The sequence below is a fragment of the Anolis carolinensis genome, chromosome 2 (genome assembly GCF_035594765.1).
Source record: "Anolis carolinensis isolate JA03-04 chromosome 2, rAnoCar3.1.pri, whole genome shotgun sequence".
Lineage (NCBI taxonomy): Eukaryota > Metazoa > Chordata > Lepidosauria > Squamata > Dactyloidae > Anolis > Anolis carolinensis.
This window is the reverse complement of record NC_085842.1, coordinates 285,557,171-285,583,491: the sequence shown is the minus strand read 5'-3', so window position 1 is coordinate 285,583,491 and position 26,321 is coordinate 285,557,171. Positions and strand designations below refer to the sequence as shown.

Sequence of the window (26,321 nt, the reverse complement as noted above, 5' to 3'; positions counted from 1 at the left end):
ACTCAATATCAGGGGAAACATTTACCTTTTTATAGTATTACGGGCCTGTCATTTGGATGATCTTATTCTGGTTTAATAACCACATTATGCATGAATATTATGCGTCCAGGCTTGTTCACTTGATTCCTGAAACTTTAGTGCTAGAATTAAAGAAGGCAGGAAACAAACAACCATGGTTTCCTTAAATTTAAAACTTATTATTTGAAGCATTATATATTCTGTCCTTGAACAAAAAAAAATCCAGATGAACTAACAAAAAACAACAAAAAATAATTGTCTCTGTTCTCAAGCCTACAATCTAAATAAGACAGGATGTAATACAATCCTAAAGCAAAGAATGGGGGAATTAATTTTAGCTGCATCCATATCTTAGCATGATACACCCCAAACATCAATGCAGTTTGAGACCACTATAGCCCCCATAGCTCAGTGTAATGGAATCAATGTCTTTAGCCTTCTCTGCCAAAGAGTGCTGGTGCTTTACCCAACTACAACTCAGGTTGTGGCAATGATGAGCTAATAAGCACTTTTTAAAAAAACAAGCTATGAAAGATGCAACATTTTGCTCCGTATCTTCATTTTAACTGTGGGCAGTCAATTCTTCTTAGTCCTAATGGTTTTTGTGTTTGTGCTGTTGTAAATATTGCAAATGGAAATGGGAAGGCCTGAGGGATACTGGATACTGGAGGGAAAGCTTATCAAACCGGTGTCCAGTAATGGCCCATTATGTGCAGTGAACTGAGAGCATGTTTTGATGACCAATCTCAACATTGCTTCCAAGCAAAGAACATAGAAGTGATGTACAACATGTAGTCATATTAAAGCATTTTACAAAAAAAGGGCATTTCCCCTGTTTTGCAGCATGTCATAATAGTAATGTGTGGCATGCCATAAGGAATACTGTAAAGATATACCATATTTAAAATAATTTAAAGAAAGAAAGGTGTAATTAAAATGGAAAGAAAACATACTACAGAACTGTTCACTACATTAATAGTGTTGATTCTTCCTGGCCATAGGGGTGCCTTTAATGATGGAAATTAGAGTTCTTCTTTAGCTTTATTCTAATTTTTGACTTTTAACAGTTCATGATTTGTGCCACAATCTCCTTCTAGTCCTTTTTGTGCAAAGAGAATGAAGCTTTTCCATCATCTGATTCCAACTATGTAGTCGGTTTGTAACTTTTCTGTCTTTGCATTTAATTATCTTATTGGTTTAATTTATATGTCTGTGTATTCTATAAAGGTGGGAGAGATGTAACAAACCAAACCTACCAATTCACATCCCCAACATTTAAAATGGGTATGATATAAAAAGTCATAATACCATTGGAATCACCTTCCTGTGCCCATCCGGACAGGTATTCCTGAAACATTGGCATTTTGGACCAAGTTCTGGAATGTACTTGTTGCATTCCAGAACTTTGTTGTATGACTCCTGTTTATTCTTCTGCAACTGGTGAATTTGGTAAGCATGGCTATCTGAGAGGTGTAATCATTTAAAATTGGAAGGCATGGTGAGTGCAATCTTGTGTCTCTGGGTTGCCTGAGCCTGGGCAATATGGAGTGGCTGTGTAAACAGTTGCAGTCAGTTACTTCTCAGTCAACTCAACAGCTTACATGGGGCCAAAGTCACAGTTTGCTCTGGATTCTTTGGAATAACCCATGATTTGTGTATGTGGTTCAAGGCCGCATTAAGGCTAATCGGCTCCATGTGCTCTGCAACTGCTACAGAGTTGGGCTATTTTCCAGAAGACAGGTGTTTTGCATGGAATGGGTAATACAAAATCATTTCTGTGCAATTTCTGTGACTTTTAGCATGGACCCTATGTAATCTTGTGCATCTACTGAATTTGGTGAATTTGGCAAAGAAAGAAGGAATTGTTCAGTTCACACCTCACTTTCCATGATGAATGCTCCCTAAAACAAACTGTTTGATGACCATACTGCCAAGTATTTCTTGATTGTATCTGTTATTATATTGGTCTCAGAATGTAAAAAATACTATATCAAAATGACATTACTTTTTCCATAAAGCCACCGTCAGACATGTAAGCTTTCCTTCCTGCTTTGAGATATTATCTTTCCAGTGTTGACCATGTTCTGGTAATTGTAATTATCATTGTGATTTTAAGGCATTCTCTCAGCTATTAAGGTAAATTGCAGGGATGAGATTGCTAGGCTGCTTGACAGTTGACACAGATCATTTGGAAGCTAATTTAGATCACTGAGTGTAAAGACCTTAGTTTGAGCTATCCAGTTTCTTGAATGTTGTTCTTTTTCATTAGTAACTTCTAATGAGTGTATTTATCTTGGAAGCTAAGGAGGAGATGTGTAGATAAAGATGCACAAGGAATTAGAAGAATGTCATTCTGTTGGATGAAGCGCTTTTGCCAGGAGGAGTTGAGCAACAAAACCTATGTAACTATGCCATTTATTGCATTGCAAAACAAATAATAAAAACATCTCTCAAAGATTGCAACATGGAGCATCATAATATGTTTTTGCTTATGATGCATATTTACCAAAAGGATTTCATGGGAACATCTATGGACAAGATTTGTCTTGTCTGCAGTATGAAGTCACATTCCAGCTTATCCAGTTTCTCCTTTGCTTGTATTTTGATACTGAACTACTTGTAATAGCTTATAGTACACTCAAAATAGAATAGGGACAAATTAATTTGACTGGCAGCAGATGTTTCAAGGGTAAGGCACATCACTTTCAGATCATTTAACTGGAGGTGGGATGGGTTGAACCTGGGGCTTTCTGCATGCTAAGCTAGGTGCTGTGCCACTGAGCTGTGGTTCTTCCTGTTCTTAAAAGAACTCGTTGAGATTAAATACAGAGGGCCCATCCAGACAATACCTTTATCCCAGGAGCTCCCGCAGCAACCAGGAGGATGGCCAGACACTGTTCCCTGCAAACCTGGAAGCAATCGCTACAAAAGGCAAAAACCGCGAGATTTCCAGGTGCTGGAATATCGCAGTTTTTAACTGAATATCCAGATCTTCGCATGTCTATATGTCCCTGCAATCAGAAATCATGGAATTTTTTATCAGGGTTTGTTCCTGAGTTTTAGATGTTTGTTCCTGATTGGTCAGTTCCTAAAAAGAAGGTGACCCTCGAGTGGAAGGCTAAAACTTTGGGAAGAGGAACTTCGCCTTTCACCTGTTTAATAAAGTTTGTGGCAGAAAAATGAAGTTCCTGGGGTGCAACAAGTACTTTCACATTAAGTAGTACTCAATGAAACAGGAACAGACACTTTCAACAAGGAACAGAATGTCATCATAACTGTAATTAGTCAGACCTTGTTGTATGGCCATCTGTACAGACAGGTTTTGTGGTGATGTTGCCGGGTTATACATTGGGTGTATGCTGACAACATGGGTACAGTTTAGTAAATGGCAAAAACTTGTTGTTGGGACATGGATGTGTTGGAGTGGAATGTAAATACTGAGAACCAAGGTCATGCAAGAGGCTAATAGGAATAGCCATGTATAACCCAGGAACAGCACCCTATTGTTCGACGCCACAAGTACACAACCAAATCTGCCTGGACAGATTGCCAGGCAGCCAGGCTCTAAAAAGTGTCAATAATGACATAGTTCTCTTCCTGGCTTGAAAGCGTGTTTTCCTGTTTCATGGTGTACTGCTGACTTGGACAGAAGTGGTCCTACCCCATGAGGTTTGTTTGTGTGGCAGATATTTCAAGAAATGTTTGGAGGGCATAGTTTTCTGGCCAGGACAAAGAACAGAACTTTTGCTGTGATCCGCATATCTGCATATCCGTATATCTTTATCCCGGGGCTTTAAAAAAAAAAAAAGCTGCTGAGGTTTCCAGTGGAAGTTCTGCAGCAGCCATCTTGGGAATCTCTAAATCTCAGAACAAAGCAGCAAGTCTGGACAACGGAGGCAGAAATCCCAGGACTAACAGGTCTGTATGTAGACCTCTTCTGAAGTCCTGGGATTTTTGCCCCTGTTTAAAAACTGTGATTTAGTGTTGTCTGGAAGCGCCCTGGGTCATTCCACTTGAAGGTGTCGAAAACACTGAAATCCACCCAATTGTCTTTTGGATGCATAGTGAGGACTAGAATGATCATCGTATGGAGAGCTTAGAAGCATTCATATTACTCTCTCTGGGTTTTTGGGACAACTATTATTGGATTTGCAAACACAATTAAAATTTGTCCCAGTGTATATTTTTAAGAGTACAACAAAATCAGACACAAATGCATTGTACCACAATTTCCAAGTGAAATTACAGGCATGTATTATGCAGACATAGGGCTCATGCTGCAAAAAATAATAAAATAAAATAAAATAAATTAATACAATGTTGAAGAGATTGAAATTTGTTGTGTACCTTCAATTATTTCTAACTTAACGGCAGGGGTTTCTTAGCAATCTTTGTTCAGAGAGGATCTGCATTTACCTTTTTTGAGGCTGAGAGAATGTGATTTGTCCAAAATCACTCAACATGTTTCTGTAGTTAAACAGTGGTTAAAAGCTTGGTTTACAGAGTTATGGTTCAACATTCAAACTACAACTTCCCACTGGCTTACAGAATGAAAATAACATTAATGTGGGACTGATTGGTTATCCTGACTATTGCTGATGGGAGTTGGCCCCAAAGCATCTGGAGGGCCACATGATCTCTAGCCTCGGGCTATGAACTTTAATTCCTTAGAGTCATTAATCCGCTAAATCATTACACTGAAGCATATCTTTTAGAATAGCAGAAAATGACCTCTATAAGTTAACATAATGAGGCATGCTAAAATAGTATTCTTTGACATATTAAGTAATGAATTTTACATTTGCTGATAAAAGATCAGTGAATTAGTGTAATTAATTAATTTCTGCACATTATTTCTATACTCTAGGACAGCAGTAGTAGTCATGTGGCCCTCCAGATACTGTTTGAAACTTCCAGCAAATCTAGCCAGCATAGTGAATGGCGAGGAATTGCAGTCCTATACCATCTGAAAAGCCGCAGGATTCCCACTCCTGCTGTAGAGGAGACTCGAAAAGGTACAATTAACTGCAGTGCTTTTCTGTAAGAGCCCTAATGCAGCCTCCCTGGTAAAGTGTCTTAATGTATTCAACTTTAAAAATACAAGTTAAGAGAAGAGTTAGACATTTCTTATAGACTACACAAATGAGACAAGAGAGGAATAATCATTATGCCAAGCAATTTTAGTAAAAAGTGACATGTCGATAAAAGCACACAGGAATGACAATTACTAATCGCTGCACGTTCCATTAAGTAAATACCCTTCAGTTTAGCATATTTTGTTATTTGTTTTCCATGTTGACTTTGGTGTAAAGAAGTGAGAGGTCTCACAATAGACCTCCCAACTTGTTGCCAGATTTTGTCTGCTGTTGCCACAGCGGCATCCACTTGCAAAAACAACAATCTGGCAAGCTCCAGTTCGCTACCAGTTGTTGGAATGGCCAAGAAACCCAGCATGAACATGTGAAAAACCCTATTAAAAGAAACAAACCCCTTCTGCATGGGGATAAAATGTTGCTATTGATACTTTGAATTGCGAGCAAATAATCCATGTCAGTAGAAGCTTTGTTTACTTAAAACAAAACTATGAATTACAGTAAGAGAAACTGTAACATTCACCATTTGCCTCGTCAAAACTGTGCCCCCAGACATGATGATATAGTCAGAAATCATAAACAAAACCCAAGCCCAGCAAAGCCTGTGGAAGAAAACTACCTAACTACTGGAGCAATTCTTCAAACTTTCCACTCCTTTCCAAACAAGCCTTACTCTTTCCATCTGAAAATTAGCACGTGCCATTCTCAAACCTGTTGCTCTCACAAGCTTCAAGTCAAAACAATCTGTTGAGCCATTTTCCAACTGTGCAGCACCTGTATCTGCCTGTGTATGTTATCTATTCCTCAGTTATCACAGGGCCACAAGTGGGGCCCTGTGATGAATGCAGTGACATAATGCATTCTCCATAGAATCCTTCAGAAGTGTTTTTATAATCTGAGTAGCACTAGCGAGAAAATTACTTGTTTCAGTTCACATGGAAAACTGGGCATCTTAATCTAGCATTTTTGTATATATGCCATTAAGTTTTATCTCAGGTCAAGATTATTTCCAAGCCCCGAAAGGGAAGGATATGGAAAGGGGTGGAGTACTGTGGAAAATGTTGCCAATAAATGGAAAAATGGTTTGAAGGATTGTTAAAACAAACCTAAAGCAAATTTTACAAAGTGTTAAGGTTTTGGACTGCTTCCCAAATTGTATTCCATTGTCTTTTATTAATTGCCTTATTTTTTTTGGAATAGATGGGAAAACCAAATACATGTAAGACAAAGGTATTGTATTGTGTACCAGGAAAAGCTTTGTTTGGTGTACATGCATATATAAGATTTTTCTTCTGACATATTTTTATACAATTATAACCAGAGTTTTAATCAATGTGTGTAAGTGCCTTCAAATTGAAAGGCAGCTTATGGTGAACTGATGAATATCATCATATTTTCTTATGCAGTAGTAGGTTTGCCAGTTCCTTCCTCTGAAATAATAGGCTACAGTTCCTGGTATTTGTTGGTGGCCTCCCATTTAAGCATTAACCACGGGGTTAACCCTGCACAGCTTCCAATATCAGTCAGAATCTGGTGCCATCAGGATATTAGCCACACATATGCTTGCAAAAATAGGTTTCATTATTCTATCTCAGGAAATATTTATTTTCATTATCTGGTAAATGCCTTAGATATGTAGTTATGTGTGTGTGGGTTCCTAGCAAGATCTATTGAGCTAAAGAGAAGGGGGAAAAGGATAAATATTTAACTATTAATGTATGTTTCTCTCTCACCTGTATTGTAAGTACCTTAAAAATATTGTAATGCCTAGACATATAGTACTAGGCTCTTGGCATTTCCTAAAGTTCTGGTTGTTTCAGTTGGACCTATTAATAAACCACAAAATAACTGTTACAATGCCTTTAAAGATTACCTTTGCATCTGCTCCTGGTGGCGCAGCAGATTTGCTGCGTTGTTGAACTTGCTGACTGAAAGGTCAGTGGTTCGAATCCTGGGAGCAGAGTAAGCTCCCACTGTTAGCCTCAACTTCTGCCAACCTAGCAGTTCGAAAACATGCAAATGTGAGTAGATCAATAGATACTGCATTGGCAGGAAGGTAACAGGGCTCCATGCAGTCATGCTGGCCACATGACCTTTGAGGTGTCTACAGACAACGTTGGCTCTTCGACTTAGAAATGGAGTTGAGTACCAACCTCCAGAGTTGGATACAATTGGGGGAAAACCTTTACCTACCTACCTTCAATTAGCCAATTTGCCAGCTGTTTGGATATCAACCAGTAGCTATGTTTATACTTGATAGTTTTTGCAGCATCAGAAATCAGAAAATAATAATAGAGTCAAGAAAAGTGACTTTTTTGGAATATGGATTCCAGAATCTCTCAGTGAGTATGGTAGATTCTGGAAGTTGAAGTCTAAAAACATTACTTCTCTAATTTATGATAATTAAAGCTGAATTATCACAATAATAATGCAGCAGTTATTCCAATACACCAAGGGTGGTATTAGGAGTTGCAAGACAGTGGGCTTTTCCACATTGCTTTAAAGAAGCAAGACTTTTTTTTGGTTCTGCCAGTTATTGTTGCCTCTGTGGTCTACTTGTTTCATGCTTTTGGTGGGTGTATTTGTAGTCATTTCTTGGATCCGCACGAGGGTTCTTTCAAACATATTATTATAACTGTGCTGTATTTTGCAAAGTTATCTTCTGTTTTGAAGGGCAAATTTTCTACTCTGAATTTTTTAAAAAGAGTAATAATAGAAAGGGCCCTTTCACTGATGCACTGTAGCACTGTAATTGTAGAACAGGCACACACACATTTAAAAAAAGAAAAGCAAACTAAATAACAGAACAGATTATTTCAATATGTTTCAGAATTAAAAACAAGCCCTCCTGAGGGCTGGAATATAATGTTCCAGCGTGTTGCTGGCAATTATCAGAAAACAGTAATTTGAATATTTTTAAAGCACTCAAGAGGTACAGCAGAGACATGTTCTTCAATCTCCTGACACATGCGTCCCATTTGAAGGAGCTCCACAGTCTGTCAATATTATAAATGTTGCTTCTTAGAAATTGTAAGCAATTGGGGCCATATGAGTTAAGACACAACGTTAACGCTTGGCAAGAAAATCAGAAAAGTAAGTGGCAGGAAGGAGAAAGAGGAGTTAAGTCCATGAAGATCCTGGGATGTTGTTGGATGGATAGATGCTGATATGGGATGGATAACAAGGGCAACAAGCAGCAATTCATTGGCTTCCGGGCTCCATGAAAATTGAACAAAATTGGGAAAGGAGGAAGAAGTCTGAGCAGTGGGAATTGTAGTCTTGAGAAAGAGGAGCTTTGTTAAAACTGATACATTAGAATAACTGTAAATTGAAAGGTTTGGTAGTGAAGTGCAAGCACTATTAATGGGCTGCTGACTATTAATCTTTTTCAGCCACTTCCAATTAGCTGTGCATGCTCATTTTTGGAGAGAATGAACATTTTCTGCTTCGCAAGCACCGCTTAGTTTAAATTTTATTTCATTCTAAAACAAATGAATTTGAATTATTTATACTCATCTGTCAATATGGATGTCAATATGGATTTCTTGCATGCTATTTGAGGAAGAAGGTATCTTATTTAGCCCAAATGCATTGAGTATTGCATTGAATCTATTTTTTTTTTGTGAGAGAAAATGACAACTGCACTAGGATAGGGTGAGGTGGTAAATCACTGAAAAGGAAATAGAACCATGAAGGATCTGAGGAATTCTACATTAATAATAATAATAATAGTAATAATAATATTTTATTTGTTACCCACCTCTCCTCACGGCTCGAAGTTAGGCATAACACAGTCAAAACATATCACCAAAAAGTACATACAATAAAATACATATATTAAAACATATGGTACACAGATTAAAATACAATAGTAATAGAATTAAATCTAAAATTAGTGATTTAAAATTGACTTGGTAGGCCAGTCAAAAGCGCTTGGAGACAGCTGCTGAAAGAAGCTGTAAGAAGATTGCTGCAAAAAAAAAAAAGCACTATTGTAAGTAACAAAGCAAACACACTTGCAATAAATGAATTCCTAAACAGATGGGTTTTTATAAAAGAACACAACTGATAGATTAAAGAAAAGATAGAATGAGAAGCAAATATATTAAAACACTGATTTGATCCTCCTGGTTTTCATATGGCAATCTTTCTTTTCACTGTCACCCACACTCACTTCAAATGTTGTTGATACGTACATACATTTCAGGAAGGTGGTTTTTTAAGTGGTTTTTTTCCTTTTCTTTTTTTTAAAAAAAGTGAAGCTTTTTACAGTAGTAAGAAGGACTCCTTTGTCACTTGTCTGGGATAATGTCTTCAAATAATGCAGCAGACTATGTTACAGAGGAAGTAACTTTTAAGAAGAGTGAATGTAACGATATGCTAAAACCATCCATAAGTAATCCTTGATGGAATGATTCTGAAATGATTCTTTTTTTTCATGACAGGAGTGACTTGAGAAATTGCAAGTCACTTCTGGTGTGAAAGAATTGGCTGTCTACAAGGATGTTGCCCAGGGGAGGCATCTCTCATGTCCCCGCACGGAGCTGGAGCTGATAGAGGGAGCTCATCCATGCTCTCCCCGGGTTGAATCCAAACCGACAACCTGCAGGTCAGCAACCTAACCTTCAAGTCATCAGTCCTGCTGGCACAAGGGCTTAACCCACTGCGCCAACAGGGGATCCAGACCTAAGATGTCATCCTACCATTGCTCAGTTATGGATGACGTCACCATGTCATTACATTAATTTGTCTTAAAAGTAACTTTCGAAGCTCTGCAATTCACTTTTGCTATCTCTGTGTTTAAATCCACAGTTGAAGTATGCTTACATTCTGTTTTTGTTTTCAAAGCATAAAACTTAGCTAACTTGCTCATAACAATCATTCTTGAGAGAAACAAAGTGTCAAATATTTTCATCAAGGAACTTAACTGTCAGGACCCAGGCTGCAGAGCACCAATAACCATGCGCAGAGACCAGAATCTATCTAATATCTTTATTATAGAAATATATAAAGTCAATAAAAACAAGTGAAGAATATAGTTCAGAAGCAGACCTTTCAGATGAGGTCAAATATAGTCCAGAAATGTATTGTCCAATATAAGATATTAGAGTTCAAAGTTATAATCCACTTGACCGAAACACACACCTTGCCAAGCAAAGTGTGGGGAAATGACAGAGTCTTTAAAGTCCAATGTAGCTTGACAACAAGGCTGGAGAATAAACTTGGTTCTTGGCTAGATTCAAGACTTGAAACGAGGCAACATGAAACATGAACAGAGTCCAAAGAAGTCCGTGAAACAAGGCAAGGCTGGAAACTTGATCCGAGAAACAAGGAACTGGGGTTACGAAGTCCACACACGATCTCTCTCCTCAAGCTGAACAATTGACTCCGCAAGGTTCCCCTTGCGGCAAAACTCCTATATAGGGTCTTGTTTTCCCGCCAACAGAACACTTTCCCTGGAGAACAAGAAGCGAAACCCAACTCTGTCCAGATGCATGACTCCTTAGAATTTCCCAAGGGAAGCAGACCTAATCAGCTAATTGTTTGGCTGCGATTCTGAGACTCCGGCGATTTGCCTCCCTGACTCCTCTATCTCTATTATAATTGTCCTTTCGGGATGTCAACAGCTGAACATCCTTTCAGCTTGAGCCTAGTTACCTCTTTCAGCACATCACCAGTTGCCGTCTGCTGTAATTCAGTAGTTTGTTGAGAGATTTCCAATCTGAGCATGTAATCTTCTGACACTATCTCTTGTTTTGGATTGTCTCATCATAGGGTTTTCATGGTAAAAGACACTCAAAAGGATTTACCATGCCTGCTTCCTCAGAGTACTAACAAATATTAGGTATCGTGCCACCGTCATTGTCTCTAAGGTACCCCTCCTCCCCCTCCTCTCTCTTACTTATTTATTTACTGTACTTATACCCTGCCTTTCTCACACCCAAAGGGGGACTCACTCTCACTCTTCCACACACAAACCTTTACTGTTTGGCATATTTAGTCTGACTCCTCAGCAAAAGCCAGTCTGCAATGGGAAATCCTATTGTCAGCCATTCTACTGTCAGCCTAGTCTCTGGCCTTAAGTACCACTTCTAGTGGTTCTCCTAACAGCTGGTAAACTGGCTGGGACTTATGGGAATTGTAGGCCAAAACACCTGGGGACCCACAGGTTGAGAACCACTGATCTAGTGGATTCAGGATTTTATGTACATAAAACTACACTTGCAACATTTTGAAACTTTTTGAAATGGCATTGCAGTGATATTGTATGGTGCCACATATCCAACACAGAGCAGATTCATTTTGAGGAGTATTTTCTTGCTGTTGCTTTGTCTGCAACAGAGCTGGGAATCATGTGGGTCACCAAACATTGTGAGGCTGCATTTTCTAGCAGTTCAGCACAGCCAATCGTTGAGGGATGCTGATAGATGCAATCTAACACTTGAACTTTTTTTTATCACAGTGACTGGGCCTTACGCTCCAGTTTTCATGGATCATCTCTAAGGCTGATCAAATAATGCCATTTGAACTGCATTATATGATCAGTAGTAGAACTATATAATGCAGGCATGGGCAAATTTTTAAACTTGGGGGCCACATGGTGGGCCGGAGCAGGGTGGATGGGTTGGGCAGGGAGGGGGCAGGGGTGGTTGGTGCAGGGGGAGGGAGGGTTTCACACATGGTAGCTTGCCTAGTCCACAGCTGTGCCTAAAACATTGTGCTCATCAGCACCACCCCCGGGCAGAGCCTCTTCCTGGCCTGCACCTTCGCCTCCACTGCCACGGGACTCAGCTGCTCCTTGCCAGCACACTCTCCTTCTTCTGGGCTTCTGCCCCTGGTGACAAGAAGGGCAGCTCCTTGTCCTCTCCTCCACACCGTCACCTGGGCATGCAGCTGCCTAGGGCTCTCCTTCCCTTCCCTCCTGCTCCTGTGGTTCTTCTCTCCGAGGGGGAACTTGTCCTTGTCCTTAAGGAGGGAGGCAGCAGCAGAGAAGGTGGAAGAGAAGCTGCTCTCTTCATTGCAAGGGCCGGAGGCCTGGAAGAAGAGGAATGTGTTGGCTCCATGCACGCCAATGAGGAGCAGCTAAATCCCGTGGAGGTGGAAGCCAAGGTGCAGGCCAGGAAGAGGCTCTGCCTGGGACTGGTGCTGCAGTTGCATATGATTTCCCTGGTCTCTTCTCAGCATGAGGACGTGGCAGGCCGCCATGTTCTCATGCTTATAGGAAGGTGAAAGAGAGGAGGGCCTGAGAAAAGAGCCCAAAGGGCCTCATCGGACCCCTAGGCCTGGATTTACCCATACCTGATATAATGCATTTGAAATTCAAGCTGCATTATTTGGCAATGTAGATCCGGCCTAAGCAGAAAACAAGGGTCCAATGAGCTCAGCTCCAAGCGAGAGAAAAGTATTCAAATCTCCTTCTTTGTTATTAAAGCAGAAGCCTGCTACAATTAATCATTTTGTTGCTGTAACTTGCAAAAACTCTTCAGAGGATTTATCTGTTTACTTAGTTGCCTTCTTACTTCCCTCTTGGTGATTGTAATGCTTCCATCCTGCTCTGCATTCACCTTTACAAACATCTGACAAATGATTCATAGTTAAGAATGGAAGTGAGACAACAGGAAGAAATAGAAATCTGTCCCTAGGAAGGGAAATTCACTCCTGAAAGAGTTATCATGGGGAAATAGGGTCTCCACTGAAACTTTTCCACCAATCCTTGTTTCCACAACAAGCCACATTTTTCGACATCCAATGATCACAGAGACAGAAAGTGAGGTGAAATCTTCTGAACAGGGGCACAGATAGCAAAACAAATACCACAAGGATGTTAATGCTTCCCTATATTATCCAAAGCTAATTAATATATATCTTTGGCTGGAGTTACACTTCAAAAATGTACCTGTTTCAACTTACATACAAACTCAACTTATGAACAAACCTACAGAAGCTATCTTGTTTGTAACTTGAGGACTGCCTGTATGTGTTCCCCAATTCACTTTGAACTTAAAACTATTTAGCTATTATTTCTGTGTAAATTCCAAAACAGGAAAATGTAATATGTATTTCATGAAATGTTATTTATTGTATCAGAAATGAAATGAGGGTACAGTTGTAATGTATTTAGAAACACAAACAAAGTTAAAAACTTGTCATGATACAAAATGTCCTTTGACAAGAAACTGGCCACTTGGAGTGCCTCTGGTGTTGCTATAAGAAGGTCCTCCATTGTGCATGTGGCAGGGTTCAGACTGCGTTGTAATAAGTGGTCTGTGGCTTGTTTTTCTGCACATTCATATGCCGTGGACTCCACTTTGTGGCCCCCTTTCTTAAGGTTGGCTCTGCATCTCGTGGTGCCAGAGCGCAGTCTGTGCAGTCCCTTCCAAGTTGCCCAGTCTTCTGTGTTCCCAGGAGGGAATCTCTCATTCGGATAAGCCATGGCTTGAGGTTCCGGGTTTTAGCCTGCCACTTGCTTGCTGGGGTGTTCCTGCGAGTAACTCTATAGATCTTAGAAAACTATTTATTGATTTTAGGCATTGGCTTGCTGGCTGATATCCAAACAGGGGATGGGCTGGAAATCTCACTGCCTTGGTCCTTTTATTATTGGCTGCTATTTCCTGGCAGATGTCAGATGGCGCAATACCGGCAAAACAGTATAATTTCTCCAGTGGTGTGGGAAAGACAATATGTGAGTGACTGTGGATTGGTACTAATGCATAATGCTTAATCACATTTCCAGGGGTCATCCCTATTCTCAGGTTTTGGTTCCAGGGCCTGGAACAATCTGAGCTGGCAGTTTTATTACAATATGTAGAGAATCACACAATTTCTACCCAACAGTCTTAGATACTAGAGCAGTGGTACATCTTATATTTACCATGTGAAGATTCTTTATTTTGAAAATCCTGACACAAGTCAAAAATCCTTCTGATCCCTATTCTTTGTAGCTAATTTCCCTAGGAGTTAGGAGAGAAGAAAACGAAGGGAAGATACCACACTATTGATGAAGACTAGCCAATGTTTTTTTTAAATGAATCATGTTCTTCCTGCATCCCTTCCAACTCTGTCTGCCAGATGGTGAACCCTCTTTGTACTTTTCAAGCTTTTATCTGTTGGGTTGCTGTGACATGCAAGCACAATATGTAGCCAGACTCATTGGTTTCATTCAGAGGTAACTCTCTTGGGCCAATAAACCAATCTGTCTCCTTTTCTGTGTCCTACACCTACATATTGAGCTTTGGTACTTCAATCCTAGCTTACTAAACTATAGTTTCTCACGATATATGTACCAGCAAATTATATTTTGATTGGGTGGGCTCATGATCTCATCTTGTCAGGGAGCTCATCTTGTCAGAGAAGGTTTCCTCCAAGATGTCAATAGCAATTGTATTACAGTACTTTCATCTTTTAAACTGTCATGCAAAACTGTGTATTAATAAGCCAGGAGAGAAGTGTTGAAGCCATGGGAGGAAGAGATTGAGGAGGAGGCATTTTCTTACACAGCCTTTTCTTATATCAAGAAACCACATTTTGTTAGTTTGAAGAATGGTGCCTTAGATTGTGTCTTGAATAGGTAAAACAAAGAAAGTCAGGCTCACTATTTCAGTTTTGTCAATGAGAAGAACTAATTAAGGCAGAGTTGGGTTTCTTTTGCCAATGCCACATAAAATGATTGCAACATACCATTAAAGGCTCACATATTTTAACCAGGAAATGATATGCTGTGTACATGTGCTCTCCCGTAAGTTAGTTTTATGACCTAACCATAAAATAAGCAATCTGTGCTCCTCAGCACAGCTTGCATGGATAGTGGAATGCAGAAGGATTCTGAGTCAGGGCAGAGCATCCTAGGCAATCAATGTCTTTTGGCGAACATGTGAGAACAGAGGATCCTTCTGTATATAACAACCATAGCTTGAGTATCCCTTGTCTGCTATGCTTAGAACCAGGTCTGTTTGGGATGTTGGTTTTTTTCAGATTTTGGAATATTTCCATGTACATAATGAGGTGTCATAGAGATGGGACCCAAGTATTACATGAAATTCATTTATATTTCATATGCACCTTACACATACACTCTGAAGGTAGTTTTATACACACTATTTTTAAAATTTCTCACCTTTTCAAAGTTATCACCACAATATCATTTTGAGATATACAGCATAAGATATTGCTGAGCACCTTCTTGGATAAACTAATGATCTGAAAAGTAGAAAGGAAAATGCAGTCATGTTATACCCTCCACTTTTTATTTTCCAACCACAATCCCTTGTGATGTGAGCTGCTGCAGGACAATTAGGTACACAATACGAATAAATCAAACTGAATAGAAATGCATTGTTTTGACTGAAGTTTTCTGTGAAAGGTTACAAAGGTACCAATTCCAAATTGGTACTGACAGAAAACGCTTGGAAATGTTGCCTGTTCTGTTTTACTACAAGTCTCAAAGCAGCACAGTCAGCTTGGTGAATTGTACAGATCTTGCATTAGTACATCTGTACTCATTAAACTGCTGAGCTGCTGAACTTGCTGACCAACAGGTCAGTGATTCGAATCCGGGGAATGGGTGAGCTCCCGCTGTTAGCCCCAGCTTCTGCCAACCTTTGTCTCCCATTGGTAGAAGATAATCAGCAGGTTCCATGGAAACAAATCATGTGTGGTCTGTTGATGTGCATCAATGGCTAATAACAAAAGCTAGGCAGCTTTTAATGACGTCATCATATTAGCCAGGTGAAGGGTCCCACTTTGCCTGGCATCCGGAAGGACAGAGGGAGCAACATGGTGAATCTGTTGCTCTGCTTGCATTTCCCTCTTGATAACACTTTCCCCATCACATGGGGAAAGTGTTGCCCTCCTGGAGAGGCCTAGTGAGCCTCCCATGTTGCGAGGGAAGCGTCGTATGATGCTTTCCCTCCGGTTGAAGCTGGAATGAAAGCCTTGTAGGATGCTTCCCAAGGTAAATGTGATGAAGTGGCGTGACAGCTTTATGAGCCTTTGGCCTGTCCTTGGATCTATATAGCATTCCTTACACTTTTCCAATACAACAATAACAGCTAGCTGACCTCTTGGAAGCTGAGTAGGAAATGTCTGTGTACTATTGATTGGTCCAGATTCTGCTCCCCACCTTCTCCTATTTGCTGTCCAAGCATTTGAGAAAGTTTGGCATGAATTGTCTGCCTGTCTTACTATCTCAGTCACAGCTTGGTTATGTGGGTATCCAAACAGATGAACCAGAGTACCTTGGTGAGCACCCAAAGGTACATGGAGAATTAAAGTTCTCTGGCACAGTTCTCGTCAATGGTGGCCATTGGATCTGGTTTGAGAACAGCTTGACAAACTGTCACCTGTTCATTACTGGTCAGTGAAAGTGAGGTGAGCAGGAACAGATTTCTTTATTTGTCTTCATGGAAAGGAGGCAACAAAAATCGAATTACATTGATAGTGAGCTGTATATATGTAATTTTGCAAGGGAAGTATTTTATTATCCTGAGCGAAGCTGATTTGTCAGGCTCAAATAGCATGGGAAGCCTGCATTTACCCTTGTTTTGTCACCCATTTCATATCGTTTTATGGACTCTGAAGACTTTCATTAAATGGATAGATTTGGGGAGAGCAATATACCATGGCCCATTAGATTGAAAATGTTTGGTCCTTCGGAGTTTCCCTCATGTCATTTTGAATTTGTTATATTATTAATCAGTGGTATTTTGCAAGATTCCCCCCATTAAAAAAACAACAAAGGAAAACCTCAGACAACAAATAATCTAGTTAGTTCAAAGCAGTATGTAGAATTTAATCGCATTTTGCCTCAAGGCCCTCATAGCCAGCTTACAAGATTCCCATGAGCACCTTTTTTCCACTGTAGAAAAAAAATGCTGACCTTCTGATATCACTGAGCAATGTTTTCTTATTTGTAATGTGCATACTGTTTAAATTATGAGTCAGAGCTGAACTGCATGTATTGACAATGTTTACAATACAGGTTAAGTATCCCTTATCCAGAATGCTGGAATCCTAATTATTGAAAATGTAGAAATGAGATAGTGATACCTTTACATAATATTGTATAAATATTTGCATAATATTGTATAAAATTACTTTGTTATATGTATATAAGATGAAATAAATGCATTTTGCATTTTAACTTGGATTCCTTCTCTAATGCAATCTCAATATGTATATGCAATTACTCCAAAATGCCCCTAAAATCATAAATGCAGATCACTTCTGGTCACAAGCATTTTGGGAAAGGAGTGCTCCACTAGTGTATTAAATGTGTGTATCATATTCATTCACAGTAAAAATGACTGTGTTCAAACATGACTTTCTCTTTTTTTTTGTCTTTTTTTTTTTACAACTTAATAGTTCTACTTCACTGTCCTTTTTGGCCATGAAGGACAGAAACCACTTGAGCTCCGCTGTGAAGATGAAGCAGATGGAGAAGAATGGGTAGATGCTATTCACCAGGCGAGGTATGAAATCAAACCTCCCATGACTACAGTTAATTCCTAACCAATTGTTGTGGTTTGCTGAGACAGAATTTCCTTCCTTTTCTTGTGTGTTTAATTGGCCCCAAGGATCATATGAAGTTGAATCTGCTCTTGGTCTGCTTTCTCCTGAGAGACAACAAAAGCTCCAATCCAGTAACTTCAGTATCATTTTTCAGTGGCCAGTATAGGCTCACATTAGGAAAGCTACAAAACTCCAATTTTCTTTGATTTGCTCATGCTATTACTTCATTACATGCTGTTCAAGTCTGTCAAGGCTTTCTCAGCTCTGTCTGGTTCAGTATAGTGGCAATGCCACCTAACTGTGCTCCACTTGAGCAGCACTCTTCACTAAATGCCATACATCCCCCCAGGAAGACTTTCTCCTTGGATTTCCTGCCCATTAATATCTAATTAGTACTATCAAAGAGCTAAAACCTTGATGTTTCCATTGTATATATAATAGACGTCATTTTACTGTGCCATTGTATATAATTGGACTTGAGCAGCCACAGATTTTGGTGTCCGTGTTGGGTCCCGGAACCAAACACCAATAAATATGAAGGGCCCCCTGTTACTTCTAATGCCAATGCTATTTTTACTTGAGTATATCCAATTCATTGTTTGGATTATAATTGCCAAAATACTTCACTATGCATAGCCACTAGCCATGGTGCATGATGGATTGTGGGAGTTGCAGGTTTTCCAGAAATTAGGTTTAATATAAAAAGCATCCTTATCCAGTACATGAGATCTGAGTTACATCAGGAAGCACAGAGGTATTGTTTTGGTTTCAGTGATAGTAGTGATGGTAATTATGATAACAGAGGTAACTATTTTGTTTTCACAGAAGAAAATGACTTGAAGAACCCTTCCCAATTAAGTTAATAGGATTTTGTTTTCCAGGCCAGCAAACAAGTTTAATGATAATCCCTAATTTCATCCATTGGTTGATAGAATATTATTATATCATAATGAATGTTTTATAATGGTTTTGTTTAGTTTGGAAAAGAATAGGTTGACATTTTAAATACCTTAATTTTTTAATTTGAAAATGTTTTAAATGCTAGATTAAAAGTGGGAAAGCAATTGTAGGAATAGACCATTTCAGATATAGTCAGGGGAACTGCCCCCATTAAACACGGCAGGAGTAGATATGCATAGGATTATGCTGTCAATTGGTTTTTGGTTACATGATAATATTTTTCCTGAGCAAAAGCTTTTGTTCTTAGGTAAGCAACCTGAAAGGCAGCAGAAGGAATTGCAGAATGGGGAACAAGATATACAGGAATAGGATGTTTCAATGGAAGGTGGTATTGTCCTGTCCTCTAGAGTCTGGAATTGATTCCACTGAATTATTGGCTTTCCTTCAAAAACAATGCAGTATGACCTCTCCTTCGCCATATTCACAGGGAATACATTCTGGAACTTATCATGGAAACAGAAAACCATGGATAATTGAAACCTATTGAATTGAATAACTTCTGCTAGAAGTTTCAATAGAATTGCATTGGAGGATGTAGAAAATTATTGGAGAGGCATCCTCTCTGAGAACTAGCTAAGTCCTCCAGGGCAACTGTATGGTACCGTCTAACAGAAACAAACCACAGAACTACCTAGAGGACCTAAAAATTCCTAGAGACAAAATTCATATTTTGTCTCATGTGGGTAGATGAAACCACAAGTTCTGAACTTATGGATATGCAGGTCTTACTGGATACATTACATGTTCTTATCAAAGAACGTTCTCAAGGGTGACATATTGCATAAATTCTTAACACTTGGCAGCATTTTAGAATTCTATTGTTCGATCCTGCAATATATGAATATCAGTTAAATAAAACACATATTCCGATATCAGCATTTATCAATCATTTATTTCAATTAATAATATATATATATATATTTTCCATGTTGAGCCTCTGGTGGCACAATGGGTTAAACCCTTGTGCTGGCAGGATTGCTGACCAAAAGGTCAGCAGTTCGAATCTGGGGAGCGGGGTGAGCTCCCGTCTGTCAGCTCTAGCTGCCCATGCTGGGACATGAGAGAAGCCTCCCACAGGATAGTATAACATCAAACATCCGGGCGCCCCCTGGGCAATGTCCTTGCAGATGACCAATTCTCTCACACCAGAAGCGACTTGCAGTTTCTCAAGTTGCTCCTGACACACAAAAGATATATAATAGGTTGGTGACTTCTCTTTCCATTTTTACCCATTATGTTAAAAGAGTGGTATCTTGCCAATGCATGCAATTAGGAATGCCTATAAATTTATGGCGTAACTACACTTTATTGAAAATAATTGGAAAGTGTAATAGATTAACTGAGTTAATCTGTGAGGTTTTTCTTTCAATTTCTCACATATTCAAGACTTCAGTTTGTTTCATCCTATTTCTGCATCAGTTTGCAATTTGAAACAAAATCTAGAAAAAAATAGTGTGTGGATTTCTCCTAATATGCACATTTTTCACATAGTTTTGCTTGGAGAATTACATAACAAAATCAGGAAATACAAATTTGGTATGTTTATATCTCTATGCAAAATAAGCAAAAAATTCTCCCAGCTTCCCAATCAGAAGGCATCTCAACATAAGTGCAGATAAATGACTGTTAATATAAATGATAACTCTAATTGCCATTTACTGATCAAATTCAGCAAAAAAAATAAATCAAAACATAAATTAAAATACAACAAATTATTAAAGTGAATTTTGCCCTATCCCTTAGCAGCACATCCTGTCCCTGAAATAGGAGGGATGAAATTTTAAACTTTTATCATCAATTCGCATGTTTTAAAAGTGATCATGAAAGTTGTATCTGTCACGTTTGAGAACTTAAAATGTTTTCTCTCTTCTTTGTCTATTTGTAGTTACTCAGATATCTTAATTGAAAGGGAGGTATTAATGCAAAAATACATACATCTAGTTCAGATTGTAGAGACAGAAAAGATCTCAGCCAATCAGCTGCGACATCAACTTGAGGATCAAGACACAGAAATTGAAAGGCTTAAATCAGAGGTATGTACTGAAAGCAGGAGCAGATTACTTTTCTCTAGTGCAATTATTGACCAGTTTATATATTGAAAATATAATTTATGCCTCATTTCACTCAATGACATGAAACATGCAGGCAGAAACAACATATTGTGTATGACTTTTGAGGTTTTCTGACTGTTCTGAGGGATTTGGGATGAAGCTGAAGCTTAACAAAAAGCTCTTGTTGTTGGAGGCCTCAAGTAATGGAGATTATCCCATTGGAGTTGTTTCCCCCCATTCTCTCCTAATACTTAAGAAGCTTGGCAGTGTAAGAAAAGGTTTAGGAGGCTAACACTTCCCATGTTTTAAATAATCACTTATCAGGTTTTGCACGAACAATGATAAAACTAAGGAAGCTAAGAGGACTACTCTGTCTTGAAAGTAAACCACTGAAGTAAGATTGTGGAATAGGTTTAAATTTGTAGAAAATCCTAATGATTTCTTTCTTTCAGATTGTAGCTCTCAATAAAACTAAAGAACGTATGCGACCTTATCAAGGCAGCCAAGAAGAAGAAGATCCAGATATCAAAAAAATTAAAAAGGTAAACTTCCACACTTTGTTTTGTATCAGAGGGAACATATACATTTCCAGTTTGTTCTTCAAATTATCAAGAGACCCCACCACACTCTGAAGTGGCGTATTCCACCGTGAAGTAATTATTACCACAAGGAGTTTTTCCTAATGTTCAGGTGTAATGTGAATAGGCTGTTAGGAATTGTGGGAGTAGAAGTCCAAAACACTCGGAGGGCTGAAGTTTGCCCATGCCTGGGCTATACTCTATCTAGGCACGTTTATTTAGGAAATCTTTTCAATAATCCGATTCAATAATTACGATAATTTCACAATTTTAATTTTATTTATTTATTTATTTATTTATTACATGCATTTATACCCCACCCTTCTCCCCGAGGGGACTCAGAGCGGCTTACATTCTGCCACGAGGGCCAGCAACAAATATACTATAAAAACAAAACAATTAAAACATGATAAAAACATGATAAAAACATGATAAAAAGTATACAAAAATTAAAACGCTGCAAAGTAGCGATATTGCACCATCCTCAGTCATTCACTACTGCTACAATTACAGATTTGCGACCCGATTACAACAGCCAATGAGCTTATTCGCTGAATGCCTGGGCGCAGAGCCAAGTTTTTAGTTTTCTTCTAAATCCCAGGAGGGATGGGGTTTGCCGGATATCGCTGGGGAGGGAGTTCCACAGCCGAGGAGCCACCACTGAGAAGGCCCTTAGCGTTTAATAAAATTGCTATGAGATTTTAGTTCAGTGTGGAGCCTCTGGTGATGCAGCAGGTTAAACTGCTGAGCTGTTGAACTTGCTGACCGAAAGGCCAGTGGTTCGAATCCAGGGAGCAGGGTGAGCTCCCGCTGTTAGCCCCAGCTTCTGCCAACCTAGCAGTTTGAAAACATGCAAATGTGAGTAGATCAGTAGGTACCGCTCCGGCGGGAAGGTAACAGCATTTCATGCAGCCATGCCAGCCACATGACCTAGATGGTGTCTACAGACAATGCCGGCTCTTCCGCTTAGAAATAGAGATGAGCACCAACCCCCAGAGTTGGACATGACTAGACTTAATGTCAGGGGAAAACCTTTACCTTACCTTTAGTTCAGTGAGCCTCTTGTGGGCATTTTCAATTATAAATAATAACACTAATGATCTGTATGGTGCACCATTCATGTTTTCCACTTTACTCCCCCCCTCCCCCCCAAAACAACTATTTTTGGATTGTAGCCTACTTTACCAAAACTTTTTTAACCTTATTTATTTTGTACCTTTTGTTGGACACTAATGCTGTATATGGATGGTTTCTTCTATGCCATTTTTTCCTGATAGTGCTATTCTCAGATCCAACTCACATGCAAGCTTCATCCTCTTGGATTCCTTGTAATGTATTTTATATTACAGGAAGCTTGCCCATTTGTTTTACTTATAATATAGCTGAAATATATCTCAAATACAGTTATGGCTCTTTGGGGATCTTCTGTTTTGCTTTAACAAGGAAACAATATATTCCAGATAGAATTCATTGATTCAAGTTTACTTGTAAATTCATTTGTTTGCAAAGGTTTACCAGTTACAGATAGATCTTTTATCCTATATATTTTACCTTATAATTCCTTGTATTGATGCAGTGTATGTTTTAACTAAGATGGATGATATGATTTCTATATTCACAAGGGGGTATGTACCAAGCCCACTGTGGATATCTGGAACCATTAATAATGAACTTTATTCTGACTGTACCTTGGCCCAAGACATGCCATGGAATAGTATGGTATGCTTTTGGCCCAAGCAGGGACACTTGAGTTCCTCTTATAACTCACCTGAGTTGTAACCAAGGCAACTCTTTTACCTTTTCATAGTTTATTTTAAGTCCAGTAAACCCCGGTCTTCTGTATTTTCATGCCACCTTTTATATCAGTACGGATATAAACTGCTGGTTTAATATGAATGTCTGAAGGAAACGTATTTTAGTACCTGCTGTCTATCTGTATAATACTGAGTGCAATAACAGTGACAACGCTTTGCATTTGGATCTCCAAACTGTAAAAATCCATATCTGCCCATAGCATTTTATATTTCACTGAAATTTTTATTGATGCAGCTGTATAATTTTGCCACATGCCCTACAAAGAGATTATATTGCCATTTTCTTGAATGTTTAGATGTAGTTAAATACAGTATGTTGAATGTTTAAGCATTTATAGAATGTTTAGATGTAATTAAATTGACCTTCGGTACAGCTGTACAATAATTGTTGTTATACATAGTCCTGTATCTTGTTGCCAGAAGGATTCTCATTGTTTGCATCCATCCATAGTTTTGCTTTTCCAAATAGTTTACTGAAACACTTGTTCTTGATTTTCTTTTCTTGTGTGTCATCAAGTCATTTTTACTTATGGCAACCCTATAATGACAGGAGTTGTTCAAATGGGAATTTGCCTTTGAGTTTGAGGGAATGTGACAACTAAGGTGGGTTTCCATGGCTAAGCAGGGATTTGAAACCAAGTCTCTAGAGTCATGAGGGCATCTATACTGCAGAATTAAAGCAGTTTAATACAAGTGGAAGAAGACAATAGAATAAGAAGGACAAAAGACCTCTTCCAGAAAATTAGAAAAATCGGAAGTAAATTTCAGGCAAAAATGGTCATGATCAAAAACAAAATGGCAAGGACCTAACAGAAGCTGAAGAGATCAAGAAAAGGTGGAGAAAATATACAGAAGATCTGTATAGGAAGGATAATAATATAGAGGATAGCTTTGATGGTGTGGTGAGTGAATTAGAACCAGACATCCTGAGGAGTGAGGTTGAATGGGTAGTCTATCGCCCTGGTCAGATGCGCCGCCTTGCAATCTGCTGGGTCTGAGTGTCTCCACTTGAAGGTGGGTACCCGGGACAGTTTGGGGATTCTGCTGGTGTACCGTCCACCCCGCGACACAGCAGTCTCCCTGCCTGAGCTAGCAGAGGTGGTCTCTGGCGTGGTGCTGGGTTCCCAGCGCCTGGTGGTGCTGGGGGACTTCAACATTCATGCTGAGGCCACCTTGACAGGTGCAGCTCAGGAATTCATGGCCACCATGATGACCATGGGTTTGTCCCAAATAATATCGGGTCCCACTCATCAAGCGGGACATACACTCGACCTAGTCTTTCTGGCGGGCGACGGTTTGGTTGGAGTGGAAGAGCAAATTATTCTTCCATTGTCATGGTCCGACCACTATCTGATCAGTTTAAGCCTTACCACATCCTCAAACCTCCGCAGGGGTGGTGGACCTATTAAGATGGTCCGCCCCAGGAGACTTATGGATCCTGAGGGATTCCTGAGGTCTCTTGGGGATCTGTCTGCCATGGAAGCTGACGATCCTGTTGATGCCTTGGTCGCTCGCTATAATAGTGAGTTGTCCAGGGCAATAGACATGATCGCTCCCGAACGTCCCCTCTTGCTACATGGAATTGCCCCAGCTCCCTGGTTCACCGGGGAGCTGGCGGAGATGAAATGCTTGAGAAGGAGACTAGAGTGCCGCTGGCGGACAACTCGTGATGTATCTGACCGAACACGGTGTAGAGCTGCTATTAGGGCCTATTCCGCGGCGTTGCGGGCAGCCAGGAAGGCTTTCTCGACTGCCCGCATCGCGTCTGCAACAAATAGATCCTCAGAGTTGTTTCGGGTTGTTGGGGAGCTCCTCCACCCTCCTCAGGCTGGGGGGGTACCTGACATCCCGGCAACTCGGTGTAGCGAGTTTGCTCACCATTTTGCAGACAAAGTCGCTCAGATTCGTTCTGACTTAGATGCTGGCCTTGTTGCAATGCCAGGTGAGGTAACCGAGGCTTCTGTCTGTTTGAACTTGTGGGATTCGTTTCAGCTTGTGCAGCCTGATGATGTGGACAAGATTCTTGGAGCGGTGAGGGCGACCACCTGTGCCCTTGACCCTTGCCCATCTTGGCTTTTAAAACAGGCCAGTGGTGGGTTGGTTGATTGGTTTTTGAGAATAATTAATGCCTCTTTGGGGCAGGGTAGATTTCCATCTTGCCTAAAACAAGCGGTGGTGAGACCTGTCTTGAAGAAGGCCTCCCTAGACCAACTTGTGTAACTACAGACCAATCTCCAACCTTCCATTTTTGGGCAAGGTCTTGGAGCGGGTGGTTGCCTCTCAGCTCCAGGGATTCTTGGATGATACGGATTTTCTGGACCAATCACAGTCTGGCTTCAGGCCTGGTTTCAGTACCGAGACGGCTTTGGTCGCCTTGGTGGATGACCTCCACAGGGAACTGGACAGGGGGAGTGTGACCCCTACAAACTACAAACTTCAAACTACAGGAAAGGAGATTCCACCTGAACATCAGGAAGAACTTCCTCACTGTGAGAGCTGTTCGACAGTGGAACTCTCTCCCCGGGGCCGTGGTGGAGGCTCCTTCTTTGGAGGCTTTTAAGCAGAGGCTGGATGGCCATCTGTCGGGGGTGCTTTGAATGCGATTTCCTGCTTCTTAGCAGGGGGTTGGACTGGATGGCCCATGTGGTCTCTTCCAACTCTACTATTCTATGATTCTATAATTCTATGACCCTGCTGGTTCTCTTGGACATCTCAGCGGCTTTCGATACCATCGACCATGGTATCCTTCTGGGACGTCTCTCTGGGATGGGCCTTGGGGGTGCTGTTTTGCAGTGGCTTCAGTCCTTCCTGGAGGGGCGTTCCCAGATGGTGAAGCTGGGGGACACCTGCTCGGACCCCTGGCCATTGTCCTGTGGGGTCCCGCAAGGTTCTATTCTGTCCCCCCATGCTTTTCAATATCTACATGAAACCGCTGGGCGAGGTCATCCGGGGTTTTGGAGTTCGGTGCCATCTCTACGCGGATGACGCCCAACTCTATTACTCTTTTCCACCAAAATCCAAGGAAGCCCCTTGGATACTGGATCAGTGTCTGGCCGCTGTGTTGGCCTGGATGAGGGCGAACAAGCTGAGACTTAATCCTGATAAGACAGAGGTCCTCCAGGTCAGTCGCAAGTCTGATCGGGGTATTGGGTGGCAACCTGTGCTTGACGGGTTCGCACTCCCCCTGAAGGTGCAGGTCCGTAGCTTGGGGGTCCTCCTGGATTCGGGGCTGACTCTTGAGGCTCAGGTGTCGGCCGTGGCCGGGAGGGCCTTCGCACAATTAAAACTTGTGCACCAGCT

General features: G+C 40.3%; 1 protein-coding gene across 2 annotated transcripts in view; it reads left to right on the top strand.

The window, feature by feature from the left end:
• The window catches only part of rasgrf2 (Ras protein specific guanine nucleotide releasing factor 2), a 137,896-nt gene that overhangs the window by 24,657 nt on the left and 86,918 nt on the right, over positions 1-26,321 (top strand). For both annotated transcript variants that reach the window (XM_062972286.1, XM_062972285.1), the window contains exons 2-4: positions 17,472-17,578; positions 20,464-20,611; positions 21,082-21,171. In XM_062972286.1, coding sequence (XP_062828356.1) covers positions 17,472-17,578; positions 20,464-20,611; positions 21,082-21,171 — 345 coding nt within the window. The remainder of the gene's footprint in view (positions 1-17,471; positions 17,579-20,463; positions 20,612-21,081; positions 21,172-26,321) is intronic.